At 45.5% G+C, this 16,503-nt stretch overlaps 1 protein-coding gene across 1 annotated transcript in view; it reads left to right on the top strand.

The window, feature by feature from the left end:
• The window catches only part of cdk17 (cyclin dependent kinase 17), a 56,183-nt gene that overhangs the window by 15,351 nt on the left and 24,329 nt on the right, over nucleotides 1-16,503 (top strand). The window contains exon 2 of the mRNA XM_029252286.1: nucleotides 11,303-11,451. Within this exon, the coding sequence (XP_029108119.1) occupies nucleotides 11,325-11,451 (127 nt within the window). The 5' untranslated portion in view covers nucleotides 11,303-11,324. The remainder of the gene's footprint in view (nucleotides 1-11,302; nucleotides 11,452-16,503) is intronic.

Here is a 16,503-nt window from a genome sequence, read left to right as displayed (position 1 = left end):
TTTGTCTATTTGTCAGTCTATTTATGTCTTTCTGCAAATTGTTTATGTACCTGTCTGTCTATTTTCATGTGCCCCGTCTATCATGTATGCCTGTCTTGTCTATTCCCTTCTGTCTACCTGTCTTTCTGTATGTATATTTTTCTTTGTCTGTGTCTCTACATGTCTGTACGACGACTTAGTGTTCCGATTCATTCGTTTCATTAATTACCCGGGGAGTCTGATGCACAGGCAGACGTACCCCAACAAACCCCCTATTTTGAGAGTGAATTCCAATACATGCATTTGTTCCATTTTGGCATTTCTTTGTGGTCTTATGCTTACCTGTTAAAGTGGCAGACGGCGCCTTTACCTCGGTTCATCGGTGCTCACGCTTTGTGCTAGTACGTTCCTAGATGCGTTCGTTCAGAAATCACCTGACATCTGCTGCCCTGTTCCAGTTGACCCAGTAGACTAACTGAATGCAGCAGTATTTAGCTCAGGGCCTCCAGTCTGACTTGGACTTCCAGTGTTAACCACAGCTTCTCTCACTGTGAGGAGGTGCGGTGGTGGCATCACTAAACCCCAAAGTAAAGAAACAGACTTTCTTTTTTTTATGTCCAGTCGTGCATTCATATATAGTAATTTAACTTTTTTCCCAACCAGTAGTGAAAAGGCTTCCTCTTTGTTTGGTTACGTTTATCTGATGCTTTTCTCTAAAGCGACTTGCAGTGTTAAGCTTACGATTATTAGTTACAAGCTTACAATTATTTACCCATTTATACACGGGGTAATTACCTTGCCCAAGGGTACTACAGCCAGAGGTGGGAATCGAACCTGCAACCTTTGGATCCAAAGGCAATAACGCTAACCGCTGCGGTACCAGCTGTTATTGGGTACACTAATTGTGCTGCAGATTCAATGTAAACTCGACACAAAGTTCAACCCTAAAGGAACACTTATCACACCTATTTATATTTAATCCTACTGCTGTTTCCACTTGTTTCCTCGTGCAGCCTAGATAGACTGTTATGAATTTCTGTACATTATTGTACAGTTTTTTTCACCCATCTCTGCTCCTTCATGAATACTATTAGCACTGTAATGTTTAGTGTGTAGGATGTGTGTGAAATGAGCGCCTGTCCCGTAAGGTTCCCCAGAAGAGTTCTGTCATATTCACGAATCCCTCAAATAAGGTGTGTACGTGTTTGCAGGACTGAGGTTTCTCACACCCCTCGATTATTGATTATTTCTGCCTTTAGCTCGTTTATAGCTGGGAGATGGATGATCCAGTGTCATAGGACCTCCAGACGGCAGAGGCATCGGGGTGAGGGGCTCTGTACTGCAGCCGTTTTCCAGCCTCCCTCTGAAAGCTCTCAAAGCACACACCCTGCAGAAGGGGGATGTCCCCTTGGCATGACCTCCAGGAAGTCCTCTCCATGGGGATATGTTGCTGATGGCTTCTGGGAAGGAGGGGAATGAAATCCCTTCCCATTTTGCCCATGAAGATGATGACTTCTGTGCCGGGTGGCCCTTAAGGACCCTTTTTAGGTTTTGCCTTGGATGTGTATTTGAAGGTTGTGTGTGTTGAGTGTGTGCACCTCAGGTTGTGCTTCCCTGCTTTCAGCTTCTTTAGGCTCGATATTGATTCTCATGCTTGACTGTCCACAGGACAGGTATGTTTTACCTTTCGCCAATCCAGTGTTGAAGCATGTGGTTCCAAAGCCACCCCTGAATCATCTTTTAATTCATTTTATTTAGTTTATATGTATCTCTGCACTCACCCTCACTGTGCCTTTAATAGTAACTTAGTTGGGTGTAAGGTTTTTTTAGGATTTAATTTTTATTATAGTTGAATTCGAGGTTTGTGGGTCTATTGTGTATTTGAGGGTGTTTTTTGTTTAAAGGAGAGTAGTTAATGTGGGGTATGTGGTGGTGCGGTGGGTTTGGCTAGGTCCTGCTCTCTAGTAGGTCTGAGGTTCGAGCCCTGCTTGGGGTGCCTTCCAGTGGACTGGCGTCCCGTCCTGGGTGTTTCCTCTCCCCCTCCAGCCTTGCACCCTGTGTTGCCGGGTTAGGCTCCGGTTTGCCGCACCCCCGCTTGAGACACGTGGCTTTGGACTGTGTGTTTGTGTGTGAGAATAGTTATTGCTATGTTGTGTTTATTTTAGTAGTTTTTCTTTTTAGATGAGGACATTGATGTATTTTTTTATGGTTTGTATTCGTGAATGAATGTTACTTTTTTCTAAAGTGGTTTCCTTTTGATTGATCAGTGTGTTTCACGTGTATACTGTAAATGTGGGATGATGGTAATGACAGATTTTGGATTTGTTGGGTCTTATTTCCATTGTATGAAGAAACGTTCCTTTAAATTTTTAAATTGTGCCACTTTAGTTGCTGTAGCTGCCTTCATAAAGGGAAGAGAATGCATGTTCACCCTTGTCATCTGATAACTTTTTTTCTGTCTCCAAGATAGGGTTCATCATGGTAATCTGACAGTAATGATGTGACTGCTCTCCTCAGGAATCATTAATGGAAACACCAATCTTGGGCATCACTGTGAGTGCTTCATACGCACTGTAAACTGCACTTTAATGTGTTTTTAATGTGTTACGGTAAATGAAAATATGGCTGTAACAGAAGATTGAAGCGGTTACTGTTGCTACCACACTTTTACCACTTCTATGCAGCATTTTTTTTCTTCCCCCTGTTCATTTTGTAGTTGCATAAAAGGTATCAGAGGTCAACAAATTAATTTCTCCAGGCATTTTTATTCCATCTCAGCCCTTCAGTCAGGAGCCCATCTTCTCCTGAGGGAGATGCTTTTAAAAGCTCAGCAGCACTGAGAGGGACCATTCATTTGTCTCCATGGCAAATCGCTGCTGAAAATGGGCATTGTGGCTGAACTCGCAGCCCTCGTTTTTCCAGAGCCCCAGGGGTCGCGCCGCCCTGTTTTTTTTTGTGTGTGTGTGTGTGTGTGTGTGTGTGTGTGTGTGTGTGTGTGTGTGTGTTTTTGGAACGCTCGCGCCTTCAAGCCCCAGTCATACATTACAGTGCACAACATCGGAGGCCCGATTTTTGCCTCTCGGTCCTTGTTTGTTCTGAAAACATCCCAGTGACGTTATGCAGTGTCTGCTGTGTTTAAGGCCCCCCAACTTCAGTGTTGGCCTGGGGACCTCAGTGATCACGTGGGCTCCTCCTGTTATCAACGCTCGTTTGATACAGTGCCTGTGCAGATTACCTCCTTTTAGGTTGTTTGGGCATGACCACATGGGGAAAGGAATGCAGGATGGTTATAAATAAATATGGATCCATGTATGTAGCGATGAACCGGACTGTCTGGTTTTTCCAATATCTGGTCAGCAGAGGTCCAGTTGTGTGCAGATGACCATCACTCATCTAACTGGACCTCGCCCCCCATGGTTCCTGGTCTTCTTCCCCATAGGAATTCCTGAGCACCAACCTTTCACCCTCCTCCTCCTCCGAGTGGCACCCCTTTCAGGCCGAGGCTCCTCCCATCTTCACCAAGCGTTGCGTTCCCCTGGAAGTGGGCACTGCTCGCATCTTGGCTCTGTGCTTAATTACTCTCGTTAACCATCGTGACTCCCTCACAAGCAGCTTCTGTTCCCAATTGCCTGTTTTGTGATCTGACTTTCTGTAGCCCTTGGCCGCTGCGGCAGAAAACTGCACGCCGACGCTCTTTACTTTTCTCTTCCAAACAGCTGATTCAGGCCAGCTGTACCAGTCTTTAACTTGAACGTGAACTTTCAAACTAAATCCACATCACGGACCATCCTCTTGTTAGTTGAGTTCAGATGCATCTGTGAGCGTACACATCTACATGCAGGTGAGGACATGGTGGCGAAAACAGTCCTTGTGCATGTGCCTCTGCAGGACAGAGACACAAAGACTTTTCGAAAGACTGTTTTTCCATGACAGCCATGTTTCTGGTGTGTGTTGGCACAAGTAACACGCGTGCAAGGCTCACACCCGGGTCTGTGTCAGTGTGCAGTGTTGCTAACAGTCCGTGCCAAGCCACTCGAGGCTACAGTGTGGTTAAATGGAACAGCTGGACCTGAGGGAGCCCTGACCCAGTTAAGGCACTCACCCCAGAGTGCTGCCCGACATTCACCTTTTATGCTCATCTGCTGCTGTGACGTCATGTAGCGCATTTTCCGGAAACCTTCTCAGAGGCTCTAATGTGTTTCCGTCCCTTAGTTCTCTTCGGTCATGGAAGCAGAACTTTTCATTCACTGCACTTCTGCACAGACTTGCTTTACACTGGGTCCTTGTCCTACAAATGTTGTAATTATGAATTTTCAATTATACATTTTTCATTTATTTACTTGTAACTGTATTTTCTTCTCATGTCTGCCCTCAGACATCATGTCATCTGCGATTCCGTGGCCAGCCATTAGTTGGCAGTAAAGAGCAACTAAGAGTAGGAGTACGGACCACATGAATTCATCTCCTGTCCACAGTGTTTACAGCTCCTGTCTGGTGTCTGTGTGGGTTTGTGATCAGTAATCAGATGACAACCGCTGCACATTTGTGGGACGAGTTGGAATTCGTGGAGAGAAAAAAATTTTGTTGCTTAGCTTGATGTTGATTAAAAATGTTAAATCTTATAGCTATAATAAGATACGCTGTATATGAGACTTTTATAGAACCTTCTCAGTGACTGTGGCGCACAGCGATGAGCAATTGATGAACATGGAATAAAAAAAGCCTCAGAACAAATTAAATTCATTACAGCTTTATCTTTTTTTTTTTTTTTTCTAACGCTAACCCTGAGATTAAATTTAGGAACGTCTGTATTATTGAGCTTTTGCTGACGGTGATGTATTGATTGAATTTGCAGACAAATTGTGTTATGAACAGACTTCCGGTTCCAGCTGTGTTCATAAGTTGAGGACCCGGGATATGTTGTTGCTGAAGCTGTACTGCCCATGGCTGCGCCGTTTGAGCCCTGGGGAGTTCAATGTCCAGCTGTATCCCTGCTCAGTGGCTCTTTGTGGTCTCCTGCTACTCACAATAGGTGGGGGTAGAATTTCCAAGAAGAATTTGTGCCTGTAATGCCAGCCTCGGCGAGTGGGTTGAGGCCATGATGTCAGCCTCTAAGAGTCCTGACTGGGATTAGAGAGGCAGATAAGAGCTGCCATTATTGGTCGGAAGGACAAGCCAGAAAAGGGCGTTGGAGTAGATTACTGCTCAGACAGATTAAAATGGGGTAGATGGGTCCTCTTCACCATGTCCGTGTTGGGGAGGCTGAGTTTGACACAGCGTTACAGTGGGTGTGCTCCTTGCCATCTGGCTTTGGACATGATGGCAGTGTCTCCGCAGTGTGTGTATGCGCGTGTGTGTGTGCGAGTCGGTGTCGTTGACTGCAAGGGGTGTGATGTAGATCCCCATGTTGGTTCTTTCACACATCTAATACAAAGCACAGAATCTTCCACTTCTCTGCATATTGTTTATTTCGTTTGGCTGCTGTATGTCTTCCTTTATCCAAATGAGCTTGCCTTGTATGCAGTATTACTATAACTGATAGTTAGGTGCGTTCACTGCCGACGTTCAGGTTAAGGGCCCCTCCTGGTGCTTGGACCCACAGCCTTTGGTCAGGGGTCCGCCACGGAGGACTGTAAGCTGATGCATGGACATGCGCCTTCACACGTAGAGGCGGTGGATTGAAGACGTCCGTTGCCATGGTGACAGCAGAGCTGTCGGGAAACCTGATCTGCTGTGTTTGTTTGCCGCCTGGCAGACAGTGGAGCATTCCTGTGCGTGTGCACATGTCATGAGATTACTGTGTCTTCAGGGTCTCAACTTGTGGACCTTTGAGTGAGATGAAAGAAAGGTAACTATGGTGGTTTTTTGAGCAATGTGGTTCATTTTTAAGTGCATCGCTGCATTCGACTACGTTTGGTATGCTGTGCGGCAAGACAGCGAGGTGGATTTCACTGGGATTCTGGATTTTTGCTGTTAGCTTCTCGAAGTCTGTTACTACTAGTGATTTTCAGAAGTGAGCTTGTGAAGTACTAGTGGTAGAGCTGTCCTTTGCCTAATCAGTTGTTCATTTGTCAATCACTCAATTTGCCAAATTCCAGTTATTACAGGGTTAAATTACCATTTTTATTTATGTGTAAAAAAAAAAAAAAAAAAAAAAATCTATTACAGACCAAGAAAATGTCACCTAAAATTAAATATGACTTAAAATTAAAGGTATTTTTCTGTGTCTGTCTGTAGTAAAATATGCTGCTTTTACCAAGTTTGTAACAAACATTCCTGAATTCCATCACTTTTTATTCAACTAATTATTGTTTGGTAAGAAATTGTGCAGGAAAATGAATCATATTTGCATTGCATGTCACCTTTGGGCTTCTGTTTGTGCAGTTTGTCGTTGTGAAACGTGCTGTTGGAGTTGTGAGTTAAGTTTACCGTAGTCGTTGTTGTGACTGGTTGATACTGTCAGCGTGACGGGGTGTAGGAAGTACTTATGGAAGATGCACAGTGTCCATGTGCTTTGTGGGTGAAACACATGGGGGGGTGAAATAGAAGGGAGCAAGTGGGTGAGAGGGAACAGAGGACCAGGTTGTGCCAACAACTGTCTGCTTTCCAGCCAGCCACCCCCAAGGAAGCCTTCGGGGCCGTTTCCTTTTCCTGTCGATGCCACAGTGAGCGGTTCATGTGGAGAGCTTCAGGCCCCCGTTGAGTACCTTCCCAGCATCCCACACTACAGCACTCAAAGAAAAGAGTCCCGCTTGAGCACACTAGGCTCTGTGTTCCGTGAGCGTTCTTTGAAGGCATTGAGGCCGCGGGCCCCTCCTGGTGCTCAGATTAAAGTAAATATAATATCACAACTGAAACAGCTGATTCAGTACTATTATTAATTTGTTTCATCCCAGGAGCTACCTGGGGTCATTTGTGCCAGCTGACATTGGGCCCCTGTAATGAGTCCTTTCACTGGGTGCATGGAACGACCTCTGATCTCAACATTAATTGCTATTTTTATTCTGTTTTTGATAGCTGCAGTTCTTTAAATCTGTTTGTTTGTTTGGGGTTTTTTTTTTTAAATTTATTTTAACGGTGTTTTTCTAAATGCTGGTAGCGCAGTAGTTACAGCTCCTGGCTCTAGATCAGAAGGTTGCGGTGGTTTGAGTCCCACCTGCTGCTGTAGTATTCTTAATCGAGGCACTTACCATGAATTGATACTGCAAAAACTATTATATAAATGGGTAAATGAGAGTAATTAGTCACGCTGGAGAAAAGTGTTAAATGAATAAGTGTAAATGTATTTGCTTCCAGTGTCTTTCAGAGTTGTTGTATGTGTGCTGCTGTAGTCCTGCACAGTTTCCTATAACGTTAATAACACTCTTGTCTAATCTAATCATGTAAATGACATGTGTTGCGCGTTTCTGGCTCTGCGCATGGCTGAGTCAGTCTGGAACTGGTGGTGTTCTAACAACTTCCTCTGTGATTGCGTGCGTGGGTGTGTGTCCCCCCCAGCGTGCATTTTAACCTGGATGGAGTAAATCTGAGTATGTGGACGGCAGAGGAAACCCAGTCCGCTGTCGTAACGGACAGCGCCACCTTGTCCACGGCTCAAGCAGTGCGTTACGAGCCCCGGGGCTTCCCGTAAAAAAAAAAAAAAAAACAGCCCCATGTCATTTCCCTGTCATCGATTTGTGGTTCGCGGGATGTGTGTGTTCAGTGTGATTACAGCCATTGTGCCAAGGCTGCGTCTCTGCGCTCTTTATTAACACCAAAGTCCTGTTTAAAGACCACTTCATCAGAGAGCTTGACTGCTGCTTTTAAAGCACTCTGTAAAATAGTGATGAAGGGGCTTTGTGCCAGAACCTTCCGCTAGGTGCCTGTGGGACTGAGAACTATGGGAATAAGATCAATGGACAGTTAGGACTTGACTGAAGGGAGGCCAGGAAACCCTCAGGAGCATCTACTTCCCCCCAGGATTCCCCCCCTCCCCCTACGTGTCCCACATGTATAAAAGATGTTTTTGAAGCTGCTGAAGCCTCGGCATGGCCCCAATGTGTCTTTGTCCATATTTCTGGTCTGGGTTCTGATCAGGCCAATCCCGTGGGCTCCGATTAAAATAGCCGCAGTCGACCGAGCAGCTGCAGGAGGACACTCCGCACCACGTGCTCCACCATTGTTGGCCTCCGTTTCTCTCTGCCACAGAGCTGGTGTTGCCATGCTGGCACGGCTCTTGTTTAGGAATGCCATCAAACCACTTCTCGTTCACGGCTGGGAGCGGGTTGTGACTCCCGACAGATGTGTGCCTGTTTTGGTTCTTCGGTTTTGAGATTTGCATTTGAGTTTAGCGGACTAGAAGATGAAACCTGTAAACCCCCCCCCCCCCCCCGTTTTCGTGCTTGTGCAGGTACACTGGGTCTTTGCGTTATGAACATTTGAGTTACGCATTTTTTGAGACAGATGCCTTTCCTCTTGTTAATTTAATTATATATTCAGCGCTTTTGTATTTGCAGACATTTCACGCGGAGGGAATGTCACCTGCGTTTCAAAGTCCAGCCATTAGTTGGCAGTAAAGATTGACTGAAAGTGCCCGGATGCTGACGAACGTACCCTGCGCTTCCACGATAGGCTCTGGAACACAGCAGCCCTGCGTAGGACAAGGAATTGAATACAATTCGTAACTAAGTTTTAGAGAACGCTTTTATACATTTTTCTTACATTTGTGCTCCTAAGTTGCGGGCAACTGTACTATTGTAAAATTTCATAGCACTATGTGTGCAGAGCTCACAGCTCCTGTACTGTCATCGTACACCATGAACACCTTCCTCTTTCACTCGTTTCTGCCATCCAACCTCTCTCGTGCTCCACCATATCTCACCTCTCCCACTTCATCCTGTGGTATGTATGATGAGTAGCTGGGTTGCTTCCTGTTTTTCCTCCCATGTTGCTCTGGGTAGAACACACACACTCGCACACAAGAGGTACGCTGCGCAGGGAGCCAGAGTTTTCTGCCTGGCCAGTGTGGCACGGCCACAGCGTGACGCAAAGAAGGGCGTGGGTTCCATGCCAGGAGACGGACGTCATCCACGGGACACAATGCAGGGGAAGCGGAGCCCGGGATCAAGGTGTTTCCTGTGGCCTGTGACACGCACACATGCACACTTCCTCTGTCATGCAGTCTCTCTCACAGTTTCACTGTCACACACGGTATTGTTTTCTTCATTATTTTGCTTAGCTCATGCTGCTATATAGTTCGAATTTCAGTTTTATCAGTTTGTACACACATTTTACTGGAACAGATCATTCTGTTCCAGTACCCATTCCAAGGGTACAATAGCTGGGCTCCTACTGGGAGCTGAACCAACAGCCTTCCAGGTGCAGTGTTCTTGACTGCTGCAGGCATCACTGAGGATGTGGGCAGCAGGGGACGTGGTGGTTAGAGCTGCCGCCCTGCACCTGAAGGACCTGGGATTGAATCCCAGCTCCTGCTGTAGTGCCCTCGATGAAAGTACTTAGCATGAATTGATAGAGTAGAAGTTACCCTGGGAAAACTGGTAAAGTTGAATGAAAACACTTAAATGTTGCCCTGCTCCAGAGCCGTCACACACGCCTTAAAGCGGATAGAGGGGAGACGGTGCAGAGCTACATGAAATGCATTTTGAAAGTGAAATACTGCAGACAGCAGGATGTTTGTTCTTTACAGCTCGATCCTCTAATTAGCAGAGAAAATCCCGTCCGCCCCACACTGTCACGTGGCCACATGCTGCAAGATTGATTATTTATTTATTGATTGATTGATTGAACATTTTTGGAGACGCTGCCTCTCCATCCGAACCCGCACCGCTCACTTTTTCACACGCACCAGCGGATGCTCACGGGCAGTTCGTGTCAATCTGCCGTGTGATTGATCGGCTGGTGAGGCCGGGGGCGCTCCTGGTCTCGCACCTTCAGGACGTCAGTGGGGTTAGGGTTAGCAGATTATAGCAAGGCTACGCTGAGCGGCTTTCGCTCACACGGACTTTGCTTGATTAGATTTCGTTTTCTGTGACCCGTTGCGTCACTGTCAGCCTTTCCACCGGTCTCCATTTCAACTCTGTTATTGATTAACAGTTGTAATTCTTACTGTATCCGAGTTGAAGGCCTTTAAACTGTGTGTTTCTGCAGAGTTGAAAAGTGGACTAATATTGACGTAGAGAAGCTGTGAGTGCTGTTTGTCCAGGCGTGTTAGCGCTGAACTGTGCCTAATAAGCTGCTCGGTGTTTACCTCCCAAACAAAGTGGTGAATTAACTCACGGTTCGCTGACTGTGAAAAGACTGCTGCTTTTGGGGGATCTGGCATAGAGTGTCATGGCTAGCGTGTGTTCCTGTAACTTACGAACAGATTTTTCTCTCCCAATAAAGTTAATTTACTAATCAATTATTAACATTAATTACTTTATTAGCCACAGCGTAGTGGTTATAGCTGTTGCCTTTGGTTGCCGTTTCCTGCTGTAGTACCCTTGAGCAAGGTACTTACCGTAAATTGCTCCAGTAAAATTACCCAGCTGTATAAATGGGTAAATGATTGTAACCTTAACATTGTCAGTTGCTTTGTTGAAGAGCATCTGCTGAATAAATGTGAATGTTAACATTATAAATGGCTTTGGAGGAAAAACCCGCTGCCAGCTAAATGAGTAAATGCCAGTAAATTAATCTCAAAGTTGTTTGCATGAGGTTACAATGGCGTAAATACATTGACTTGGCAACAGAGACACTGGAATTATATTGTCAGTAAACAAGTGCATAAGTTTTAGTTTTGAGGGTGCGTGTTCGTGTCTATACGTACACTCGTCTGCAGCTGATGGAGGTCCCCAGCTTTTGTACTGTACCCCAGCAGCACTCGAGCAGGGTAATCCCTTTGCTGTCGCTAGCATGCAACAGTTAATCACCGTTGGCGTGCCTTTTCTTTGCCATCGCCATCGTTTGCTCAAAAACGAGCAAGATTTTCCAATAGTGTTGCGGTTGGCTCCGCCCACAGATCTGCTTCCTTCAGTGCTCATTGGCCGCTTGCTCACGCCCACTCGTGAAATAGTCGTTTGACTTCAGATCATTGCCTGACATATATACATCTGTTTAATTATTCATTTACAATACATGATCCTTTGCTCCCAAGTTAAGTATCACAGTGTCAGAAACGGCTCATTTTCAGGCTGGATGTTTTTGTGTTTCAACTGTGTTTTTCATCCCTCAAGGGATATTATGCTTTACTACATGAGGCTGCAGTGCACCTTAAAAGCATTACAGGAAGAGTAGTGCCAGTGTGTATCTGTGCTCAGGGTTTAACCTGCCTTTTCCCTTCCAGGGCTCCCCTGTAGGAGCACTTGATGGAGAAGATGAAGAAGTTCAAGCGACGCCTCTCTCTGACGCTGCGTGGGAGCCAGACCATCGATGAGTCGCTGTCGGAGCTGGCAGAGCAGATGACCATCGAGGAGAGCAGCAGCAAGGACAACGGTTAGTCCACTCCTCTCTGGATATGTGGTCTGCATAAATGAACCATAAACAGGGGTTGATATTTTTTTTTTTTTTTTTGAGAACGTGTTACCTGTCCCATCACATTTTGTGCTTGTCCCACTTTGGAACGTACTGGCCAGAATACCCTTGTGAACTGCAATGAAGGTAAGGTCAAAGGTAATTAGGGTGTCATGTAAAAGGAAGCCTCTTTGCAAAAATAAAGTGCCCTAAATAGCAGGATAGTAGGGACTATATAACCTTTTGTTTTTGACACAGTTCTAGTGAGAAAGCAATGTCAGAATAAAAATGCAATTACTGACACCAGATGGTTAGTGAATTACGATGGCTGTCTGCTTAACAACTTACTGTATCGGGATAAGTTGTACAGTGGTTAGGGATGCTGCTGCTGGGCAGAGATTGCAGGTTCACATCCTCCCTTCTCCTATAGTACGGTCAAGGTGTTTACCCTGAATTGCTCCAGTCAGAAATTCCCCTTCTGTATAAATGGGTAAATTGTTCAGTATAAAAGTATCAGATAAACTAATGTAATTTTTTAACCTTGATTTACATTACATTTATTCATATAGCAGATACTTTTCTGTAAAGCGATGTACATCTCATAGAAAATACACTGTTCATTACATTAATAGAGACATAGATGAAGACGCGCGATACTTAAGTGCAGTTAGTTTCGTTCCAGCATATCAACCAATGTTCATCACACGAGTACCTGCATAAAACTTTATCGAAATTTGTCTGTGTGCGTGTTGGGCAGGTATCGCCAAAATTCTACTTGTCCGACTGATGAAGAAACCCAAAAAACTACATGTCCTGGACAGTCAGACAGCTGTTGGTGTTGAGCTCTGATAAAGTATGAATGAGTGTAGTTTACTGTGGGTGTCCCCTAAGAAACGCATCCTCCAGTGACAAAGCTGCACCTCGTACAGCTCTGTCAGTATCTACACAGTCCGTGTTTGCGCTGCGCTTCGTGAGAACAATGAGGTGAGAGACTCAAACACTTCTGTGTTTGCACATCAGATGAAATTTGGTTGCGATGAAACGGATATAGTTTGATTTTGGCCTCCTTTGCCGGTTGTGTGTGTGCCCTAGTTTCTATGGTAACCCCTCCATTTTGGTCTCTCGGCGGGTGTCTGTCCTTGTTTCAATAGTCAGTCTTCCCATTCCATGTGCGTTAGCTCTTGTTGCGCTGATTTCTGTGATTTAAGTTCTCCAGCGCAGCTTTTAATCAGTGTCCCCGCTTTCCCGCTTCCTGCTGCCAGTCGTCACGGTGCCCTTCTGTAATAGGGAATGTGGTTGGCGTGTCGAAGCACGGAAAGGCAAGCTTGAAAGCGTGCCAATGTGAAAAGCTTCATTTTTCCATCAGATGCAAAAAAAACGCGGATCATCATCTTGCGGAGAAATTTCAACACGAGCTTCCCTCAGCTCCGCTACACCCCCCCCCAAGTGCAGGAGGGCCTCTGTAGGCCCATTCAGCCGCAGCAGCCCGGGGTCGAGACCTTGCGCATAGTGAAGACTGAGGAGCTGACATGGAGGCCAGGGGAGGAGTAAAAGCTGTGAGAATTGCATACCTAATGGCATCCCTCCATCCTCATAGCAACGCATTTCAACTTGATCTCCATCTCAAAGGCCTACTGCACATTGACACGTACGCCCATCCCTCAAATAATGGGGGTAATTCGTTCCGTGAAATCACCCTCTTGTGAAGGGTTCAAATTACTAATATTTCTTATGGGAGGGGGGAGAGATTGAACATACATTGGAGTCACTTTTCTCTTTTCTTTCTGCTCTTTTTCTCTTACACGGTTAAGCTACTTTACAATTATTTACCCCATTTGTACAGCTGGGTAGTAGTTTTACTGGAGCAATTTAGGATAGGTACTTGCTCAAGGGTACTACAGCTAAAGGTGAGGTTTGAACCTGCAACCTTTGGGTCCATAGGCAACTGCTGTAACCACTACGCTACCAGATGTTTCTTAATGTAAAGAAGTAAAGGCCAAACAATCATTGCTCGTCTCAGTCACTCCGCAAAGCGTGTGGATTTGCGTCTGTGTGTTTGCTGTGTGTCCCGGAACATGCACTCATGTATTTGTGCTGCACTGTTTGCATATTTCCTTCATGAACCTGACCAAACTTGTTCCTGTACTGTATGTTACCACACTGTGTTGAATGTGACTGAAGTAGCACCACCATGCCACATTCCTACACTGTGTGTAAACATACTTAGCCACTAAAGTGTTATCTTATCTTAGATTTTATTGTACTAAATAAGATAACACTTTATCGACCAAGTGTCTACACATAGAAGGAATATGACATGGCGCTGCTCCTTCAGTTATATTTAACATATAGAAATCCAATCAAGTGCTCCGGAGTCTAAGTAGCTCCACGTTTTGCAGAAGATGCAGTAAATGATATACAAGGGTACAGTGCGATTATTTACAAGGATTTCTATGTGCATATGTCAGTAATACAAGTGTAGAAGAGGAAGTAACGGCGCGACTAACTATAAATGCACGCGGTTGTGCCTGAATGCTCCATTTTCGGCCAGGGCTGTGGAGTTGATGCACAAAACCTCCAGCTCCAGTAACCTAATAATTGCCTCCGACTCCACAGCATTGCCCGAAAGTTGCACATTATTTCGGGGGTCGACTTATCTGGCGAATATTAGCCTAATCCTATATTACATCTCTAATTTTTGGGGTCGATTTATACGACGGCATATACGGTACATTTAGTCCGACTCCAGTAACCCAGTAATTGCTTCTGACTCCACAGCGCTGGTTTCTGCACGTGGTGGTGTGTGAGCACATGTCTGTGTCACGGATGCGTACCGGTTTGAACCCCCTAGCCTCGGGGCCCTGCGAAATGTTGCTACAAAGCCAGTGTCGCTCCACCTGCGGTGGAATGTCTCCAGCCCCCGGGGAAGGCCTCAGGATTAGAGGCAGTTGAAAGCGCAGTCGCATTTATTGCCCCCCTGCACGTCCACCTAATGACCACCTGGCTTTGTCCCGAGCAGCACAGAGCACCAGGAGAGGCACGGCGACTGCGGAAGGAATGTGTGGATTAGCTACGAGGGCAGCGGCGAGCACTGGGCCAGGGGTCACACAACTGGAGGGAGATTAACACATTCCACAAGTACAACACAAGCTGGGGTTGTGGGATGGCATTTGTGCGCCGGGCTCGTCTGCGACATTTACACAATCCTAGGCTCCGTGAAGTGTGTTTGGCTTCGGCAGAAGAGTCAGTCGAGAGCCGAGTGCAAAGGGACAGCTCTCTATATTTGTTTGGGGTTGTGGGGATGTGCTCCAGAGCCTTAGTCTTTGGAGGAATTTGATGGCAGGCTGCTGGATTGGACTAACCTGCTCCATAGTGCCTCCTACAGGAAGTACTTTGTCACATTCGTCTCTTTTCATTGGAACAGCTGTTGGACCTTACAGGCTGTCATGCTGCTCCGTGATTGTCTTTGTGATTCTAAATGTTTGTATAAATTTATTTGTTTACGAAAAGCAATTAAGTGTAGGCTATCATCGAGGTTTAACTTGGAACCTGAGGAACAGTAAATTCCCAACTATGGTGTTTGATTAAACACCAGTGGCTTCAGTTACCGGCTTCTAATTGAAGTCTGAAACTATCCTGCAGCATTTGGATGCAGCTCTGGGTTTTCCACCAGATAAAAGGGTACCTTGAGTTTGGAATGGCTTTTAAATTACTGAAGATGAGGTTTCATGCAGCTGGGGAAGGAAATCTGTCCCAAAGTATAAGCAGACATGCCATCAGCGAGCTGAAATTGCACTGCCTTGAGGCTTATGGAGGCTGTAGAAGGGTAACCCACAGGACAGAAACCAGGTGTTGAACTCGGGGCTTTATTATATCTGAAACAGAAAGCTGTGTGAATGTTCTAATGTAGGGCAATAAAAGTATTAATAATAATAAACTTGTATAGTGCCCTTCACCAGCAGGTCCTTTAAAGCACTTTACAGCAAGAAGGATAGAGTACAACAATAAAATGGAAAATAGGATAAGTAAGGTAAAATAATCAGATGGGCAGCATAACGGTTAGAGCTGTCCTCTCTGGACTTGAGGGTTGCAGGTTCGAATCCTAATTCAGCTGAAGCTTTTCTCCTAAGTGACTTTGTGTTAAGGTACTTACACTGACTTACCCATATATGCAACATGGTGATTTTTAGTGGATTAATTGAAAGTACCTTGTTCAAGGGTACTGCAGCAGGAGCTGGGGTTTGAACCTTGGTCCTTTAATGCAAAGCAGCAGCAGCAGCTCTTGCCTCTGTGCCGCCTCCTGCCCTTTCAAAACAGAGATAATAAAGGCAATCTTAAGCTGATGAGATAAAGGGGAAAGAATGGAAGAGCACATGCTGACATTACATTTACATTTAGCAGATGCTTTTCTCCAAAACAACTTCCAATGAACTCTATGCACTGTTACCAGCCCACACACCTTATTCACCGTGGTGGCTTGCACTGCTAGATACACTACTTACAATGGGTCACTCATCCATACATCAGTGGAACACCCTCTGTCACTTAGACGTTACTTGAAAGTGGTTCCCACCATGTTGGTCTTCGGTTTGGGTTTAAAGGTCCAGAACAGGAGCGAATCCTATAGCTTGGTTGCATTGCAGCAGAAATCTAATGTAAAATCTTGTCTGATCTCCTACAGGTGCATAGGAAGTTTGAGGGGCATGCAGATTGTCAGAGTGCACCCTTACAGGCAGTCAATGTAGGAATTCGTACTCCTGTGATGTGGTCACCTGTATGGTACTCGGGTCATAGTAGCTATTGTATTTAAGTACCTGTCTTAAGTTTTCACGTGAAATGTGCTCTTTGAGCTTCTCATAGGGCCATCAGTCTCCCTCTCTTGCTCCACAAACCCTTTGAAATGTTCACATCATGGTGAAAGTTGAGAAACGTGTATGTGTGAACGCGGGGGAAGGGGCTTTGTCGTGGAATTTACATTGGAAAATCAGCAAGGCAGTTGTAGCGGGAGGATGTAGACTCATCAGGAGCCTGCAG

The sequence above is a fragment of the Scleropages formosus genome, chromosome 5 (assembly GCF_900964775.1).
Source record: "Scleropages formosus chromosome 5, fSclFor1.1, whole genome shotgun sequence".
Classification (NCBI taxonomy): domain Eukaryota; kingdom Metazoa; phylum Chordata; class Actinopteri; order Osteoglossiformes; family Osteoglossidae; genus Scleropages; species Scleropages formosus.
The sequence above is the reverse complement of the archived record's forward strand: the minus strand, read 5'-3'. Positions and strand labels throughout refer to the sequence as shown.